General features: G+C 34.2%; 1 protein-coding gene and 1 long non-coding RNA gene across 2 annotated transcripts; both read right to left on the reverse strand.

Moving 5' to 3' along the window:
* Positions 1–1,166: 1,166 nt before the first annotated feature.
* Positions 1,167–6,790, reverse strand: LOC108460750 (uncharacterized). The gene is made up of 4 exons (XR_001867648.2): positions 5,890–6,790; positions 5,457–5,812; positions 5,231–5,340; positions 1,167–1,407 (listed from the first exon to the last, which is right to left on the reverse strand). It is a non-coding gene; the product is annotated as an uncharacterized LOC108460750 (long non-coding RNA).
* A 10,189-nt stretch (positions 6,791–16,979) lies between these two features.
* Positions 16,980–20,260, reverse strand: LOC108467035 (inositol-3-phosphate synthase). The gene is made up of 10 exons (XM_017767491.2): positions 19,840–20,260; positions 19,688–19,756; positions 19,439–19,574; positions 19,106–19,353; positions 18,784–19,010; positions 18,575–18,690; positions 18,228–18,404; positions 17,927–18,115; positions 17,774–17,836; positions 16,980–17,341 (listed from the first exon to the last, which is right to left on the reverse strand). The coding sequence occupies exons 1-10, from the start codon at positions 20,025–20,027 to the stop codon at positions 17,222–17,224; spliced, it is 1,533 nt and encodes a 510-aa protein (XP_017622980.1). The 5' UTR covers positions 20,028–20,260; the 3' UTR covers positions 16,980–17,221.
* Between the last annotated feature and the right edge of the window lie 298 nt (positions 20,261–20,558).

A 20,558-nucleotide genomic window follows, 5' to 3' on the forward strand; every position in this document is an offset into this window, starting at 1 on the left:
TATTATCGACGTTAGTTTCTACATATACCATAATATTAAATTGTAGTTAAAAATAAAAGTTAAACGTTAAAGTGAATGACGCGATATTTGTTAAAAATAAAAGAGATTTATGAGTGAATTAAATTAAACAAAAATATATATTTACATGTAAAAGAAAAGTTTTGATAGTTTTGTTATAAAAGTTTTAAAAATTTCATAACCGAATTTATAAAGCTGTTATGTGCTTTTATTTATTAGTTATTATATTTTAATGTTTAATACTGTTCGTGAAATTTTTTAATTTTAGAGGCAGGTAATAGATAAAATAATTAACTTTATAAAATTTAATCTTAAAATATATAAAAATTAGCAGTACCAAGGAACGTGTAATACGATAAGCTAAAGCTGGTGGATTTTGTCTCGAAACTCACACACAAAATGGAAACACTGATGGGCTAATTATTTTTCCAGGCTAAAGACGGGCTAATTTCATTAAATGAAAATAATGGGCCAAGCTCTAATGTCAATTCTTTTGCCCATTGATTCACCCTATTGAGCTAGCAATACCAAGGAACCACATGTATTTGTCTTCTCCTGCATATATGATTAGGGATGCTGGTCTACATAATCATGACGGATGTATATAACAGCAAAATTAATGGTGTGGCACCTTGCATTCAACTTACCTAAATGTGAGATATTATATTTATTGTGAGAGCAATTCAAATTATTATCATCTCTATTTTCTTAAAGTTAAATAAATGAGCTTGACATAATTCATAAATATTATGTTGTGCACATGAATGAGGTTAAATGAAACTACATATAATGACTCACAATCATATGAGATTGAGTTTGGAGTTAAGATACGAATCCTAACTCAAATTTATCAAGACCTCTAGCTTTGAAGTATGATTTCTCGAAACAATATAGTTAATGTCTCAAGACAATGACCTTTATAATTTGAGATTTAATTCTTCTATTTTAGACTCTTAATTTTAATGTTGTCTATCTCGTGATAAAGTACTATATATGTTTTGAGATTTAATAATATGTGTCTCGAGATATGTTCATTATATATTGAGACTAGTGTCATATATGAAATGATAAAAATTATAAGAGTAATTAAATATATGAATGAAATAAAGAGTGAAATTAACATAAGTGTTTAAGTTTAATAACATTGATTTAGTATATCTACTATATGAAAGCTTGGATTTGATGTATTAAAAATAGTTTCAACAAAACTACAAATTAATAGGTCTGCTACCCTAGCACAAATGTGTCTGCCGCCGCTAGCATGAGTCATTTGGTTTTTTAAGTTTAATCTTAGTTTTTTTGTCTGTTTTTTTCTTGTTCAATTTAAGGGATTCTTCATCGCTTTATTTTTGCAAGTGGAGTCTGTCGTCTGAGTTCTGACCTTCAAACCTGCGTCCATGGAGACTGAATTAGCACAATTATCATTAAATGAGGAAGAGGAAGAAATACTGCAGATTTAGGTAGATCCAACCACAAAAAGAGGAGTAGAAGATTTTAGGCTTGTGGGGTGTTTTTTAACTGCCAGTATTATCCACTTCCCAGTTATGAAAAATACTATGGCTAATCTGTGGCATCCTGTTTGTGGGGTTCAAGTTAGAGATTTAGGAGAAAAAAGGTATCTCTTTCAATTTTTTCATGGTATAGATATGGAGAGGATTTTGAAAGGTTCTCCTTAGACTTTCAATAATCACTTGTTGATACTTTATAAATTGAAAAGGGAGGAAGATCCATTAAGAGTACCTTTAATTATTTCCCCTTTTTGGGTCCAAATTCATGACGTCCCAGTAAGGTATTTTTTTTGAAAATTTAGCAATGCAATTAGGAAACTTTGTTGGAACTTTCTTGGAGTATGATGGCTCAAATCTTGGGAAGGAAAGTCAAAATTACATGAGAGTAAGGGTATAGATTGACATTAGGAGGCCTCTAAAACGAAGGAAGAAGGTTATGTGGTGTAGGAGATGCTCGTTTGTTAAATATCAGTATGAACGTTTATCACTTTTTTGTTTCTACTGTGACCGACTGGGGCATAATGATTCATTCTGTGAGGAAAGAATGATGTTAAGGGTTGATTCTGGGGATTTGGATTGGGATTTATCTTTGCGAGCACAATCCCGAAGAACCGTATCTATGAATAGCATATGGCTTCGGGATGAAAGGAAAGGGAAACGAGAAGGAATTTAGGAGGATAATCGATCTTTGGGGTTTGATTTTTGGAATGGAGATACTAAGGGAAGATGTGGTAAATCTATTGATCCAATTCTGGGATTCAATATTGAAGGAGGAACATCATCTTTAGCTCACAGACAAGAGAGTTCTTGGGCTGATCAGATGCAAACGACCATGGAACATGATTTAGAAGATGGTATTTTAACAGAAGAGAAGGGGAAAAAGCAAACAAGAAGGAAAACGAGTGATCTAACGGGGAAAGAGGAGAGTGGGGCAATGTAATGACAATGAGTAAGCGTACGGTGGATTTTAATATTTTATCATCGGCGTTTGCCAAGAGGCAAGCCGACCAAACGCAATGAAAATCTTAAGTTGGAATGTTCGTGGTTTGGGGAGACCACGGACGATTAGAAGACTTCGACATTCACTGAAGATATATAATCCCCAAATAGTCCTCTTTATAGAGACAAAGCTTAGTAGATGACAGATGGAGTGAGTTCATAAAAGTTGTGGTTTTGTGAATGGTATTAAAGTTGACTCAGACGGTACACGAAGAGGTTTGTGTTTAGCATTGAGGCTAAATATAAATATAACACTCCGTAATTTTTCCAAGAGGCATATTGATGTGATTGTTACGGACAAGGAATACGGGACTAATTAGAGATTTACGAGATTCTATGGATCCCTTTATGCGTCCGATAGGGCTGATTCATGGGCTGTTCTGAAAAGGTTGGCATTTGACAGGAATATTCCTTGGTTAGTTTGTGAAGATTTCAATGAGATTATGTATGGTTTTGAGAAAAAAAGAGGATTGCCTAGAGATGAAAGACGAATGAAACTCTTCCGAAGAACACTGGAAAAATGTCATCTAAACGATGTGAGTTTTTGTGGGAATTGGTTCACTTGGGAGAGAGGTACCACAGACGAACATTCGAGAACGGTTAGACAGAGGGGTTGCCAACACAGAATGGATTGCTATGTTCCTGAAGGTGTAAATCCAACATTTAGTGCACACTTTTTCTGATCATTATCCCCTTCTCATTAATACAAGAATGGATCGCTTGAAGAATAAGGGTTTCAAATTTGAGGCCTGGTGGTCTTTGGAGGAATCTTTTATTAATGAAGTCAAACGTTTGTGGAAGGAGTCTTCAGGGGTTTTGTTGTAGAAGCTGGAAAATTTAAAAACAGGCTTGAAACAATTGGGGGGGAAAATTCATATGAATAGGATAAAGAAAAAACAAATCCTTATGGAAAAATTAGCAAAACAGTCTAAAGTAGAGAGAGATGATGAGAATTTAGCCTGATTGATACGAAAATTAATTTAAACTTGAATATTGATAAAGATGAATGTTATTGGGAACAGAGGGCTCGACTTAATTAGCTGAAATTTAGAGATATAAATACAGCGTTTTTTCATAGTCATGCATCACAACGGCGAAAGATGAACCTTATTCGTAGATTACAAAATGAAGATGGAAGCGAAATGGTAGAATTGCAAGAAATAGAGGGTAGTGCTAGATCTTATTTTCAAAGTTTATTTTCAGCAGGAGGTAGAGGTAGTTACGACTATTTGTTATCTGGGATTGAGCATTGTATATTCGATGAAGATGATCAAAAGCTTACTGCAAAATATACCAGGGAGGAGATTACAACAACAGTTTTTAAAATGGGACCCACAAAGGCACCAGGGGAGGACGACTTTTCACCTTTTTTTTATCATGAATATTGGCATATCGTTGGAGAAGATATCATTTCTTTTTGTCTTCAAATTCTTAATGGGAATATGGAGATTAGTGCTGTGAACTATACTAATATAGTACTTACTCCGAAAGTCAAATATAGTACTTATTCCGAAAGTCACCAGCCCCTCAAATATGACACGGTTTTGACCAATCAGTTTGTGTAATGTGCTCTATAAAATTCTGGCTACGATTTTAACTAATCGTTTACGAGGTGCCATTGGTAAATGTATTGATGAAGCACAACGTGCTTTTGTGCCAGGATGATTAATATCAGACAACGTGCTATTGGCATATGAAGTATTGCATAAGTTAAACACGAAGGGATCGGGGAAGACAGGGTATATGACAGTTAAACTGGACATGAGCATAACATAGGATAGAGTTGAATGAGCTTTTATGACAGAAGTCATACTACAAATGGGGTTTGATATGAAGTGGGTAGATGCCCTTATGAAATGTGTTTCAAAGGTCTCTTATTCAGTAGTTATAAATGGGCATATTAGGGAAAAAATTTTCCCAACCAGAGGACTTAGACAAGGTGATCCGTTAAACCCATTTTTATTCCTCCTATGTGGGGAGGGTCTGTCGAGCCTATTGAGGCTAGCAATGAATAGCAGGCTCTTTAAAGGTGTTAATGTTAGTAGAAGCGAGCCACAGGTATCACATCTTTTGTTTGCTGATGATTGTATTTTATTTGGGGAGGCCATAAGTAGGGTTGCAACGTTATTCAAAGACATTTTGTGGGAGTATAAATTTTGTTCAAGTCAGTGTGTTAATTGTTAATTTTGACAAATCAACAGTCTTTTTCAGTAAGAATACCTCGGAAGATGATAGGAGCTTGGTTCTTAATTTGCTAGGGGTCCGCAGTTCGAACGCACCAGAGCATTACCTGGGGTTGCTGAGTTTGGTGGGCAGGAGGAAAAAGGCATCCTTTCAAAACTTGAAGGACTGACTCCGAAAACGTACTGATAATTGGAGCAATCGGCTTTTATCTCAAGGGGGGAAGGAAGTATTTGTGAAGGCCATTTTACAGGCGATACCAATTTACACGATGACCTGTTTTTTATTGCCTAAGGCCCTATGTGATGAATTCAAAAGTAAGTATTGTCGCACGATTCTGGTGGCAGAAGGGCCACAGAAAAAGGGGTAATCATTGGTGCACTTGGAAAAACCTTTGTGATTTAAAAGAAAATGGTGGTTTAGGTTTTAGAAATTTTGGTATCCAAATTCTTTGTTAGCAAGAGTTTTAAAAGCTAAATACTATCCGAATTCAAATTTTTTAAGTGTAGAGTTGGGCAATTTACCTTCACTCACCTGGAAGAGTATTTGGACAGCAAGGGGACTACTCCTAAAAGGGCTGGGTTGGAGAGTGGGCAGAGGAGATAAGATCTCTATATGGGAAGATAGCTGGATTCTAGGGATTGACACAATCAATGAACATAGCAGACAGATCAAAGGAGATTTACAGTTAGTTTCGGAGCTTATTGACAGTGCAAATAGGAAGTGGAGAACAGATTTGATTAACCGTACCTTTTAAGAGGAAGCTGCTCAGAAGATTTTGCAGATCCCTCTCGCAGAGACCGATCATGAAGGCACGTAAGTTTGGCAAGGAGAGTTATCGGGTGAATTCACGGTACGCAGTGCTTATAATGCTAGCCTGGGTTCTAGGAATTATTTATTACAGACCGAAATGAAAGACTTTTACAGAAAGTTATGGAGCCTACAATTACCCCCTAAAATTACAATCACTATTTGGAGAATCTCCAGGGATTTTATCCCGAATTTTGCTAATCTCCAGTACAAAAGAGTAATTTCAAATGATGGATGCCGCCGAGGTTGTTCCTGGGTAGAAGATAGCCCCCATTTCTTCCGTGACTGTCCTGCAACTATAGCATGTATGGGGATTAATACATTTACAGTGGGTGGTTAATAATATGAATCAAAGTATGTGGGAGTGGCTAACCTGGGTTTTTAAGAGAGGAAACGACATCCAATGTAGAATTTTTTGTTATACTTTATGGCTAATATGGTTCTCCAGGAATCAGTTCGTGCATGAAAGGAAAAACACAACCAATAGAGAGTTAGCGCAAAGCATACAGAGGTCTCTGTCAGAACATGAAGTGGTCAGAAAAATGAAAAGACCTGTAAATATGAACAGACCTTTTAGAGTCTAAGAAGACATGCCGAGAACGAGGATCTATTTTGATGGAGCATTTGATAGTAGTAGCTTCACATCTGCGACGGGTCTGGTGGTTCGCGATATGACGGGGAATCTCATGGCCTTAAAGTCCATCATTCACAACAATATTTCCTCCTCATTTGCAGCAGAAGCACATGCATGTTTAGAGGGTATAAAATTAGGTATTTCACTAGGTTTACAATCGGCAACAATCATGGGAGACTCTAAAACAATTATTAAGAAATCCCAAACGACTTCACCGGATAAATCAGTGATTGGAGCCATTATCAATGACATCCAGAACAGAAAAAGGTGTTTTCAAGAGATTATTTTTCAGCATATTCACAGATCGGGGAACTCATAAGCACATAGAATAGCAAAAACTGCGCTTGTTGGAAGGGAGTCCACTTACCTGATGGGAGAAGATTTGAATCGGCACGAGTTTGCTTCTGGGAGGCACTGGCAAAGGAACCCAGACTGAAAGAGTTTTTGAGGGAAATAGATTATCAAAGGATGGTAGCAGGTATAGATTATTTTGGTTTTTGGAAACTGCTACTGATAAGAACGGATGGGATTTTGAAACGACAACTCAAGAATTTAGTGGTATCCAGCAGTTCTTACATTGACTGGGGTAGATATTTTTTAGGTTTCCTCTTTTTGGTTTGTTTTTTATTAATTTATGGTTTATCCATTTAGTCATGTTTAATTTGCTGGTTAGAAGACATTATTATCATGCCAGATAATGAGGCCGGCTTTTTGGTCTTCTTTAGTTTAGTGTTGTAATGGGCTTGGGTCTAAGGATCTCTTGGGTCTCAAGTTCTTTTCCTTTTCATTCTAATAAAATCCCCGGTCACTTAATATCAAAAAAAAAAAATAACATTGATTTAAAATTCGATCTCAAAACCATATTTTATTATTACTATAAAAGATTTGCAATATATTGAGAAGATTTAATTAACAGCCATCTATCAAAGCCTTTTAGTAATCATTGAAGTGTAGGCGCACAAGAAGCTTACAAATGAAAAAATATATTAATATTTTAAAAAATTGTACTTAGAAGAGTTTATGAAATTAATATGAAAAAGTAAAAAAAAAAATAAGCATGCTAAACTTTCTGCTGCTGGCATCGTCACTGTATTCATTTGAAATGATAACCCTGATAAATATTTTCCGACATAAATTATAAATTTTTAGGTATAAAATTTAATTTAATCATCGTATTAATAGGTTTAATTAGATGTTATTTAAATCAGATTAAAGTTCAGTATTTAAAGTATTGTATTTAATGGTGAAGTTAGGATTGGTAAGGGCATAACTTTAAAATAAAAAAATTTCATTTAAGTCTCTTTATAATCTATAAACTTTTAAATTAGTAATGATAAAATTATACTTTAACCCTCAAAATAATAAAAATTTGATTTAATCTCTTAAAATTATAAATATATACAATTTAATTTTCACCCAAAAATAATTTTCCACCCTGTCTGCATCCCTAATCATATATGCATGAGAACACAAATACATGTTCCTTGGTAATGCTAGTTCAATAGGGTATTGTTGCATTAGATTTTGTGAATCAATGGGCAAACAATTGACATTATATAGCCAGGCCCATTATTTTCTTTTAAATGAAATTAGCTTGCGCCATCTTTAGCCTTGAAAAATCATTAGCCCATCAGTGTTTCCGGTTGTTGTGTGTGTTTTGGAGACAAAATCCAGCAGCTCTAGCTTCATGTATTACATCTGTTCTTACCAAATGACTTTCAGTTTGTCATAATGTATCTTTAATCATAACAGTCATATGAATCTTTGTTTTGCCTGTTCATGGCAATTTATCTGGATTTAGAAGTTCAGATGGTAATGGAATTCCAGGGATATGTTTCCACATCAAGGAATGTCAAAAACTCAAAATTGATGGGAAAAGAAAAGAGCTGCAAAACCCAGATAATTTGCATGCAATTCCAACTTGTGCATCAATGGACATGCCGTGAGATCATTTGTTATACACAAAAGGCCATGGTGATGAGGCATGAAAACTTTAAAGTTGCTGTATGTTTGAGATTGTAAATTTGTTGGTAATCCCATGAAGTCTTCATGGATTCTGATTCTAGTACACCTCATAGTAACGATGAGTCTATTGGTTCTACCAAGTTTAATTCTATTACAGTGACTGTAACAAAGAAAATCGCAATACTCATTGATGAGAGCAATTATTTGTTGGAAAAATTCGGTTAAGAAAAAGGTTTGCAGTTATAGTTGAAATTTGAAAAGTTAAAAAATTGAATTGATTTGTGATATTTATAGCAAAACAACTTTTACTGAAAAGTACATGTGCTTTGTGCGAATTCATCATTGCTTTCAACCAAATGACATTTTCTACTATCCTTTGTGACAGCCTTAAAACGACCCTAGTCGGAATGTGGTTTCGGGACCACAAAACCGAGGCATAAAAATAATTTAAAATTTATTTTGATGCCTATAATGTGTGTTAACTCATGTGTGACATTTTTGATGTTTTGATTTAGAGTTATAAATGTGAATTTCACTAGAAAGGACCTAGTAGTAAACTTTGAAAGTATGATAGGGAAATGTGTGATGACTAGTTGATCATGCATGCAAAAAATGAGGGGTTTGCATGTCAAATTTCCCCATTTAAGAACAAGTGGCCGGCCATGACAAAGGGGGATGGGCAAAACATGTCATGAAACATGTTTTGTAAGTGGTTTATGTTGGAATAAATAAAATAAGTTGTATGGTAATAAAAAATGAAAAAAAAATGTGTGTGAAGGCTTCTCCCCCTCCCCTTTGCCGTGAGTTGAAGAAAAGCAAAGAAAAAGAAAATTGTTCATCCTTTTTCACTCCTTTTGGCCGAAAATACCAAGGAAGAAGGAAGGAGTTTTGCTTCATGCTTGGTTTGGAAGAGGATTAGGAGGAGGTTTGGCCATACTTGTATCTAGATTAAGGTATGTTTGAGGTTGTGCCATGAGATTCATGCATGTTTTTAGTTGATAGCTTGATGCTCTTATTAGCCCATGGTTCAAATCTTTGTTATATCATGGGGATGGTATTTGGCCAAGGTGGATTTTGTGTTAATGCCATTGCATGTTAAATATGAAGCTTGCTAATGATACATGTGATGGTGGATTGATGGCTCTTGGACTTTCTTTTTATTATTTTTGAGTAAGACATTAAGTTCTTTGTTTAATCATGACCAAAAATTATGGTGTTGTGATGTATTCGGCCATGGTACATCCATAAGTATGGTTTATGCTCATTGCATGGAAAGTAAGATTTGTGTTTTGGATTTATGTTCATGTTTAGTTACAATCAACTTGAGATTCGGCTCTAGCATATATATATGTATATATGTTTGCACATGATGTATTGGTATGACATATATACTATCTCAAGGTATATATTTACTTATGATGATGTTTGGTTATGAAGGAAATGATAGATGTGCATTGAGTTACAATATGGAATCGTTAGTTAGTAAAATGTATGCTGTTTTGTGTGGTATTAAGTGTATAATTGGCCTCAACATGGACATGCATATTCGGCCACATGAGGGGAATTGGTGTGCATGCATTCGGTTAGAGGCAAGCATATTGATGCCTATTCTTGGCTTAGAAAATTGACTAAGGAGAGTACTAACTAATGTGTTGAGTTGATTCATGATTTCCGTACATATGTGACTTTAATGTCTAATGAAAATATGTGGGCTAAGTACCTTGAATTCCTCTTCGATGCTCAAATGATTAAATCAATTTATTTGTTAAATTAAGCTCAAGAGCAAAGGGAGCTAAATCCGATAAAGGGAAGGAAAAAGTAGTCGAATAGCCGTCGAAATCGTTCGACCACGTCCGAGGTAAGTCTTCGAGTAACGACCCTACTTGAATTATATTGAAATGATTTGTCATATTATGGCGGACAGCCGAATGTGCGTAGGGACTAAGTTATAAAGTCAATTGAAATCATGCTCTTTGTGTGTGGCTATTGAGCCGAAATTGGAAAGGTTTGATAAATGTTTTGTGTTTGATACTTAATAACGAGAATGAAATATGGATGTGTCGTGATTATTGATATATGTGTACATGAGCATTTGAATGATACCCGGGCTAAGTCCCGAAGGCATTTATGCTAGTGATTATATCCGGGCTAAGACCCGAAGGCATTCGTGCGAGTTGTTATATCCGGGCTAAGACTCGAAAGCATTTGTGCAAGTTACCAAATCCGGGTTAAGACCCGAAGGCAATTGTGCTTGTGGTTATATCCGGCTAAATTCCGAAGAAGCTCGGTTGAAGGTGAGCGTTTTGGTGCTGTAATAAATTCAATTAATACGCTCGAAAAACCCATACGATAAGGTATGTTTACATGTGCATCGGAAAAGTTGATTCGTTTGAAATAGTGTTCGTTCGATCGACTAACGAACTTTCGGCTCTTAGATAGGTTGATACCTTGTGTGTGTATATGTTGATGAAGTGTGAAGTAAGTATGATTATGAGAATGTGTATTACTAAAGTGATTCATTTAGCTATGTGAATGTAATACTTTAGTCAAAGCTGATTTCATTACTTGAGACTTACTAAGCATTAAAATGCTTACCCCGTTGCTTTGGCTCTCTGTTTTATAGATTTTGCTCGTTAGCTATCGGATTCGGGATCATCGAAGTCGAAGTCATCCACACTATCAAAGCCCTTTGGTACTCTTTTAGTTGAACTCTGGATATGGCATGTATAGGACTACCCTTTGCTGTTTTTTTTCAAGTACATTTTGTGATGTATGTGTGTACAGCCATGCGAAAATGGCTCGTAAAAGTGGAGTATGGTATTAGACCATTTGTGTTTATGTATATATATAAGGTTTCATGATGTGACTATGGACTGGAATGGAAGTGTTGGCAATGATCAGCCCTTGGAATGGCTAAATATGATCATATGTGGACCTATGTATGACAAAACTCTAGTTGGTCCATGGAAACCACGAAATAGGTAAGGTTTACCTTGAAAACAGATGCTGACAGCAGCAGTGGTGTGGATTTGAAAAATCACTAAAAATTTTAGGAATGGAATTAAATAGTGAATAAATTATTTAAATGAACCTTGATGAATCTACTTTCATATGGAAGAAACGAAACAGTCATATGAGTTATATGTTAAGAGATATTAAAGTTCTCGTGAAACAGGGCTAGAACGGTTTCTGGATCCCCTGTTCCGACTTTGGAAATTCATTATAAATTAACCAGAGATAATTAGGAGTCATACCATATATGTATAGATTCCTCTCTGAGTCTAGTTTCTATAGAAACAAACGGCATCAGTATTGAAGCCCTGTACAGGGAGATATCCAATTCGTAATGCGTGAAGGTCAGTATAGTCGAACCCTGGATTAGGGGAGACTTTAACTAATAAACTGTACTAATTGGCCCAACCAAAAATTCTAGAAAAAAATATGTTAATGGACTTATGAGTCTAGTTTCAGAGAAAAATTACGAAACTGATTTTTGAGCTTTAAAACTCAAGATATGATTTTTAAGGCGACAGTGACGCAGTAACCAGCTAGTCTGGAAAATTTTTTTTATGGACTGTGAAAACAATTAAGTTAAGTCTGTGTGCACCTTGTGTTCGACTCCGGTAACGGACTCGGGTACGGGGTGTTACATCCTTGTTCTACGAATTACTTCAAGCGTGGGTTTGAGCAACATGAACTAAACATAGAATAAGTAATGATATTATTACTTTTAGTAGGAAAATGGAAATCGGTAAAGACCGTAATTCTCAAAAAATAGAATTTATTCTAAGTAAATAAATTACAACCATTTTTTGGCAGAATAATGTTATCTCTATAATCAAGAAGTGTATCTATTGGGTCAACCGATGTCATCTATTTATCGGAAGAGATAGAAGAATACTAGTTGATTAAGGTTTAAACAAAAAATATTATTTACACAGAAAACACACTCCAACTCCAATTGAAGCAGTGGTAGATGGCATACCCTAGAAACAACTACTAGGGTTGCCACCCTTATCATGTAATGTGAGGGGATTTAAGCTTATCATGTATTGAGTCCAATTATATGTGCTTCTTAGACTTTTGACCAAACATTTTATAATTTAATCCAACACAATATTCATTTTATATTTCTCAAAATAAATGTTAATTAATTAATTAATTAAATTAACTAAATTAATTTTCTAATTAAATTATTTTCTTAACCCAATTCTAATTTCGTTAAAGTCATAACAATTTTACCATAAAAAAAGACTATTTACTTTTCATTTATCATGTAATTCCACTAATGTAAATGATGCTACATACTGTAGAAGCTGTATACCCAACGCATCAACTTTCGATTCTTTATCTATTTGAATTTAGGCTTTTACTTACATCAAAATATACAAGTCACACATACATCGTCCATCATCCACTCAAGATTAAGGTATGCCACACTATGAACGTCACAAGTGAATAAATCCCTAAATGAATTTAGGATCTATTCAACTTCGGTCCTTGGGCAAGCTTTTAAACACCGTTTCAATTTGTGTTCTAGTCCAAATTGACCTCATTATTTGCAACCTCGACAAAGTAACTCATAAACGTAATCATGTGGTATTTGACCTAAGTATCGAGTTTTTGTTGGACATTAATCAAAGTAGTTATAATTGACTGTGAGCCAATACAGTTTAGCCTTCAAACATGTCCTCTAGTTTGACCAATATTGCTTTGGCAAAATCACAGCTCTCTAGTTGCTTATAAAGAGTACTAGTCACGCTTGCCAGCATATAGTAATGAGTTATCTTATTTAATTCTTTCTAGTGATTTCTAACCTCAGCTTGGTTAGCCGGAGGACATTTATTATCAAAAACTAGGGGTGTAAATGAACAGAATGTTCAATGAACTATTCGTGAACCATTAGTATAATGTTCGTTTAATAAACAAATGAACACGAACAGAGGTCTGTTCGGTTCGTTTATGTTCACGAACAAACTCGTTTATTGACTCATTTATTTATTAATGATATTTTTCTTATAAAAATTCCATTAGTATATATTAATAAAATTATCTTGGTTTGTCATTTTTTCATTTATAATATAATTATTAATATTTATATTTGACTATTTTATATCTAAACAACATATGTATGTATGTATGTATGTATTATTTGTCATTTGTTTGTTTATTATTTATTAACATTGTTCATGAACATGTTCGATTATATGTTCTTGAACATGTTCGTTTAATGTTCATGAACATATTCAATTAAGTTAAATGAACATGTTCGTGAACATTAAATAAATGAACATGAACACACATAATTTTAAATAAACAAACATGAACAAAAAATTGAAATTATTAACGAACACAAACTGAACACGAAAAAACTTAAAAATAAACAAACGAATATGAACAGAGGTTTGTTCATTCAAGTTCGGTTCAATTACAGCCCTATCAAGAACCGTATTGAGTTTCTCACAGCTTAAGACAATCATGAGATTCCTTTTCCATTCATTATAGTTACGTTCATTCCATTTTTTAATAAGGATATTCAATAAAAGTGTTGGTGTCATTTTCGAGCTGAAATTTAAAAACACATCAATTCGTTAATATCTTTGTATTAAACAAATATTTGAAAAAAAAATTGCAACATATAATATGCATTAAGATCAATGCACGCATCTTACATTAAACCTTGAAAAAGAGAAAAACAAAAACATAAAAGAGAGACTTGTGGGTTTGAAGATAGCCTTAGCAAACCCTAAAGCAGAAGAAGCATAGTTGAATGCATGATGGCATTCGCCATTGCTATATTTTCAAGGCTAATAAAAAATTTACGGGTAATCTACAAAAATAGTCACTTTTGTTTGGCTCAGATTATATTTTAATCATTTATGTTTAAAATGTTACGTTTTAGTCACTTATGTTATTATTTTGTTACGAAGTGATCACTCTACCATTAAGTTCCGTTATCTCTCTAATAGTAATCCTAGATGGCAGTCCAACTAGATTTTAGGTGCTAACTTGGATTTTTAAATGGGATGAAAATAGATTTTTCATTAAAATTTTTAATTAATTAAAATTTTCAAACCTAAACCTTAACTAAAAGAACTGTTCATCTCCTCTTTTTAATTTTTCTTCTGTCTGTTACTTTTTTCAATGGTTTTTTTTTTCATTTGACTGGAAAAACTATTATTACGATCAAAATAGTTTAAATCAGCAATAAGAAAGAATAATCTAGAATACCCACAAAGAGATTGTGAACATACAAGTTGATTCAGATCAGAAAAAATTTGATTGAGAAACCAATTATTTAAGAACTGTGAAAGAACTAGAAAATATAATAATTAGGAACATGAACTGTGAAAGTAACAACCCTTTTCTGAAAATTTTAAAATTAGCTTGAATGAAACATGTTCATGAAAACATGTTTCTGGTTGCATTTTATGGGATGTCTACTGACGTAAAATAAAATACATGTTTACAAACAATTTCAAAAAGTAGAAGAAAATATCAAGAATTTTAATTTAGGGTTTTCATTAAACAGTAAAAAATCCAATCTTTTGTTTTTCAGTATTGAATAAAAGAGATAGAGGAATGCAAATAAGACATACTTGAACCCTCCATTGAATCCATCTATATGAAGCAGTCAATTTGATTTCAACTATTTTGATCTTAATAATAATTTTTCCAGTCAAATGAGAAAAAAAAAACCATTGAAAAAAAAGAAGAGATGGAAGAAAAATTAAAAAGAGGAGATGAACAGTTTTTTTAGTTAAGATTTAGATTTAAAAATTTTAATTAATTAAATTTTTTAATTAAAAATCTATTTTCATCCTATTTAGAAATTCAAGTTGCACTTAAAATCTAGTTAGACTGCCACGTAGGATTACCGTTAGAGAGATAACGGAACTTAGCGGTAGAGTGATCACTTCGTAACAAAATAATAACATAAGTGACTAAAATGTAATCTTGAGGCAAATAAAACTGACTATTTTTATAGATTACCCAAAATTTACTAGTCTGGATTTTAGGAAGTGCTGTGATGGCTCTAACACCTATTCTCAGCACCCTTTTAATAGATAAATTACAGCTCAAGGTTGTCTGCTTTGGCAGGTCTCCATTACTTTATGGTACAGAAACTTGTTTACTGGGAATTTTAAGTACCCTGCCCCTTCCTTCTTGAGTCTCATAATGGCATTCTATCTCATTTTCGTAACTAGATTTAGACTCTTGCAATTACATTCATCCATGTTTTTTTTTTGGCCACTAGTTGACCCATGTTTGAATCGAAGATTTTTTTTAAATGTTGTAAAACTGATTGTATGATGTGATTTAAAAAAAAGGAAAAGATATATTTTATCTGATATATTTTTTAGAAAAATATTTTTGAAATTTCTAGAATTAGAATTAAATCTAAAAATTATATAAATGTTGAGCATTAAATTTGTTGAATTTTTAGAATTTAAACTAAAAGGAGATTTTGTAAACATTAAAAGCTAAAATTGTTGAATGTATTATATTTAAGATCAAATTGATAGAATGTGTAAACTTTGAAAGGCTAAATTTATTATTAGACCAATAAAAAAAGCTCATGTTAGCTTTTTATCACTTATCTAACGACAACTAACAGGAGAGTGACTAAAATGTTTAATTTCGAAAAGTTTAGTGACTAAATTGATAAAATTAATAGTTGAGTGACCAAAATAGAACCAAAGGCATAGTTGAGTGATTATTTTTGTAGTTTACCCTTCTTTTATTTTGGATTAGATTTTAGAATAATAATAGATATATTATTTGTGTTTGAGCTTATTATAATAAATTTTGGATTTAAAATAAATATTTTGGAACATGAGTGTTGAGTTTATAAAATTAATAAGAAAAACAAAAGTTAATCTATTGTCAATATAATATAACAATAAAAGATATTTTCATCAATTAATATATATTATATAATAAATTTTACACATGCAATGAGCAATTTAAATATATAATTTATATTTTTATAAGGTAAATCTGAATTGCATTGTCATCAAATAAAAATAAAATGAATTATTATCTTTAAAATTAAAATATTTATAATATGAAAATTTAAAATTATTTTAATCCATCAAAATCTGCTTGATCCGAGCCTAAATCTAAAAAAAAATAATCTCAAAAAAATCTGAATCCAAAGAAAGCCCGATCTGAGCCCGCCGAAGCCATCCCATTTGCCCCTACTTGAAATCTATTTAAGATTGGGGGACCCCATGGCTTAATTTTTGTGGTCCAACCAACAGAAACGTTATCATGCTGGCTAACCATGAGCATTGGTAACCATAGCCAATGGTTACTACAGTGGCACGTACTCCGGAAACACGCTTGCAAATTTACAAAGTCCTATAAACTGTATAAATAAGCAATCATTCAACTACTTTTTTAGATTCCTTGGTACTCGATTCTCAGAGACAGACGATCACATGTGAAATAGAACAGCTGCTGTTTGGCTAGGAGTTCTCACAAAATTTACCAATTATATAGCATAAGATCCTTATCAAAGGTTAAAATGTATAAGGGACCACTATCCTACATTGATAAGTGGCTAGTTGCGTGATCCATCCATGTTATAAATTCTCAATTTATGGACTTGAATGTGTGACAATCATGTCCCCCACTGTACCATAATCTCGAGAGCCCACCACATGTCAGGCATTGAGAGAACGGTGAGTGGCAGGGGGACCATACTCAAACATTGGTCCTTTTATTTTTGGCTAAAAAGACTAGGCCTTTTTAATGATGCATTGATTAATCCAATCAAATTATCAATGTCAATTTTCAATCCAAAGTGATTCTTGGCCTTGTATCAAACCATATGATAAGAGCAATAAAAGATTGTCCAGTTACGAAAATTCATACTATCATATCTATTTCCACAAAAGAGGTGCTTGGCTCAAGAGTGAGCTACAAACATGAGCGCCACTTGAAAATAAATGAGAAAAAAAGAAGCATAGCATAAACCATCATACAACCGTTACAATCTGTGACAACAGTAACCACAGCTTTTATGAAAACGACAGAGAAAGGGAAAATGGTCCTAAAGTTCTAAGAACCAAAGCTTTGTTCCACTTTTCTCTCAACTTTTTCACTTGTATTCCAAAATCATGTTGTTTTCAGGAGCCAAGCCAATGCTGGCCCTTAGTATGTTCTCCAGCATTGCACGCTGCTTGGACAGTGCGTTCACCACCGGTGTGCCTGGTGGAACCTGTTTTTTGCCAAAACAATGTCAGTTCTCAGTAAATTTCTTCACAATCACTTGACTTCTGATTCAAGTGATTCTCATGATTCTATTCACATTCTTGAACTGAAATTTGACATAAAAGTTCACAAACTTTAATTCAATATTGTGTCCCCCCTCACCAGTTGCTTCACGTGAAATAGACAGAAGCAGCTTTACATAAAATCATTGATGGTCACATGAAATATATCACAAAGAGGCACCATAAAGTGAATTTGCGATTCCTTGTTTCCCACTTAAACCATAAACAGTTGAGTTAACATTTAATTCAAGACAATAATATCAATGTTTTATTGGTGAAGGTGTCACCCCTCCCCACCCCCGTTTTATTATTAATTATTATTATATTTTTAGTAGGCCAGAGTTACAGGAAAAGACAAAGGGATGCTTTGGACTCACAAGAGGGGCTTTGGTGAGGTAACTGAGGATTGTAGCCACAGGATGGAAAGTGTGGAACTTGCCCTGCAAAACCAAAATTCAACATCAATGTTTTTGCATAAATATGTGTTAAGGGTCAACCCAGAAGAGTCCACAAAGTTCTAAGGGTCATACCTCTCCATCAGCCTTGAACTGGATCCTGGTGCTAAGTTCAGCAAGGAGAACCAAATCTAGGATAATGGGAGCAGCCAACAGGGAATCCTCACACGTGTTGTGCAACACAATGGTGTTCTTGCCTCCCATGAATATCTCTGATGTGTACTCATCCATGGCTCTCTTGCTGTCTCCCACATACGGCACATACTATAATACAAGGAAGACAAAGTACACATTTTAAGACCAATCAAGCAAAAAAGCTTTAAGGTCACCACTCACAAGTGCCGAAACAGACACAGATGGGTAAAAAAATATTTACCTTGATGACCACAACATGATCAGGATGTTCACCAGGCTCATAGAGGATTCCATTGCTTGAAACCATGTCATCAACAACATTGCTCTTTGAGATCTCCTTGGAACGGAAGGTTTGGGGTGCTGACAGATTCATGCCATCATTATTTCCCAGATGGTTGTAACTCACTATCGATGTTGGCTGTCAATTTATCATCACCATTAGTACAACCACCTATCAATGTCATATTATTTACATTTTATTGACACATAAGCTACCAAACACTTAAACTTTTTACTTCAATTATATTGGTACTAATTGCTTATTATAACAATTACGGTGATAGTGCCATAAAGTCAAAAGATTTATACCTTGATACCAGCCCCAACAAGGAAATCCACGAGGACAGATTTCATCTTGGTCTGGCCACTCTTGAAGTCATCTCCTCCAATCAGACAGTTCCTTTGAATAGCCAAATCAATCAACCCTGAATACAATAAGAGTCACTTGTAGAGGTTATTACATTTACTCGTCATTACAATTTATAAAATTAGGAAGACAGCTGAGCTAAATTAAGAACCTGGAACAAAGGTGTTTTGTGGGCTGCCATTGATGAAAGGAACATTTTCAAGAACACAAGCAATAGCATACAAAGTGGAAGGAGAAATCTCTGATTCATTCTTCTCCAAAGAAGCCATAAGGCTTTCCACGGTGTCATTTAGCCCCACAATGACATTGCTGTACCTCTCAGTGTTTGCAGTCCAGAGTACAACAACCTTGTCCACCTTGTTTTTCTCTTTGAACTCCCTGATTTACCCAATCAAATGTTAAAAAATTCAGCTACTTTTCCTGTTCTACAAGCTTAACAAATACAGTTTGGAGGGTTGGAGTTGATTATATACCTGATGTCTTTGATGACCTGCTGAACTTGTTCTTTCTTGGTCCCCTTCATGACATTATTGGCACGTTCACCTTGGTTAGCAGCAATGAAATCAGGATCGTAGATTCCAGGGAGTGGGACCATGGATTCCATGTAGGGTCTCAGTTGCTTTTGCAGATCAATGTCGAAAACCTTGGCCCTAGCCATTGCATCAGCTAGGTTCATGTCACTAATGTCCCATCCTCCAAACACAATATCATTTGGGTTCACCTTTATTCATTCATTTATCAAGCATTAAGCATTAAGTAGCAAACTAGTAAATTAAAAACTAAATCTGGGTTTATAATTCGTATACCATAGGAAGAAGACTCTTAAATGGAGCATAAATCTCTTCTCCATTGTAAGACCCAACTCGGATCGTTGATGCTTGAGTCAATGAACCAAAGTAATTAGCCTGTTGTACCTTGTCCTTAGTAGCCCAAGAGATACCCCTGAGAAAACCCATCATTACCCATATCTCAAAAATCCAAAAAAAAAAAAAAAAGGAGAAAAGAAAACAAATCAAAATTAATCAGATCTTTTATCTAGAAAGTACAAAACTCACTCTTTGTTAGCTATAACACCTCCGGTGAGGGTTGAACCATTGTTTCCTCCCCATCCCACAAGCATCACCCTAAAACATATAAATAAATAAAATCAAAATAATCAAAATCGAAATGGCAAAAAAACAAATGATGGGCAGATTTGGATTCTAACCCCAATTTAGGGACATGGATATCAGTCTTGAATTCATATTTGACAGTTTTGGGTTTAACAACCCATTGATAGGTTCCATTTTTGTTCTCATGAACAAGCTCTGTAGTTTCATAGTTGTAAACAGACTGAATTTCATTCTCCGTGTACTTCACATTGGGGCTCTCTACCTTAAAACTCTCAATAAACATTTTTGCTGAATTTTTTTTAAAAAAAACCCACAAAAGGCAAATCAAAAACACAAACTTAGAATGGAAATGAAACTGTTTTTATTTCTCTTTTGCCCCAGAATTTTGTGCTTCAAAGCTTGGGACTAGGAGGCTTATTTATAGAGGAAACATAAAATGAGAGGATACACGTGGCATCATCACAATGGTTGATGCCTTACGTTAAAATTTCGTCATTGAATCCCCTTCGGTTTTTCGATTCAAGAGAAGGTAGGCCATGCCTATGTTGTTTTGTGGTTTTTTTGCCCGTTCGTACGTGTGAAGAGGGGTGTCATTTTTGACACGTGTAATACACTTTACACGTGGCTTAACCTTGTGAAGGAAAATTTATTTTATTTTATTTTTATTGTGTTGCCATTGAGAAGGTACTCGAAGGGGTATATTGATTGAATGACTGGATCGTTTAGTAGGACCCATATCCACGCGCTGTATTTCCACGTGGATAAAACACCGGAATTTTAATGGTATAAGCCGAAGACTTGGCCGACGGTGAAG

This window comes from Gossypium arboreum, chromosome 2 (assembly GCF_025698485.1).
Source record: "Gossypium arboreum isolate Shixiya-1 chromosome 2, ASM2569848v2, whole genome shotgun sequence".
Classification (NCBI taxonomy): Eukaryota; Viridiplantae; Streptophyta; class Magnoliopsida; order Malvales; family Malvaceae; genus Gossypium; species Gossypium arboreum.

What these genes read in the sequence shown, in the direction of transcription:
- LOC108467035 (XM_017767491.2), bottom strand. Translation starts at nt 20,027, where the DNA reads ATGTTTATTGAGAGTTTTAAGGTAGAGAGCCCCAATGTGAAGTACACG. An exon ending in ACAAAACACCTTTGTTCCAG is followed by an intron (nt 18,691 to 18,783) that starts GTTCTTAATTTA and finishes TATTGTATTCAG; the next exon opens with GGTTGATTGATTTGGCTATT. An exon ending in ATCATGTTGTGGTCATCAAG is followed by an intron (nt 18,116 to 18,227) that starts GTAAATATTTTT and finishes CTTGTATTATAG; the next exon opens with TATGTGCCGTATGTGGGAGA.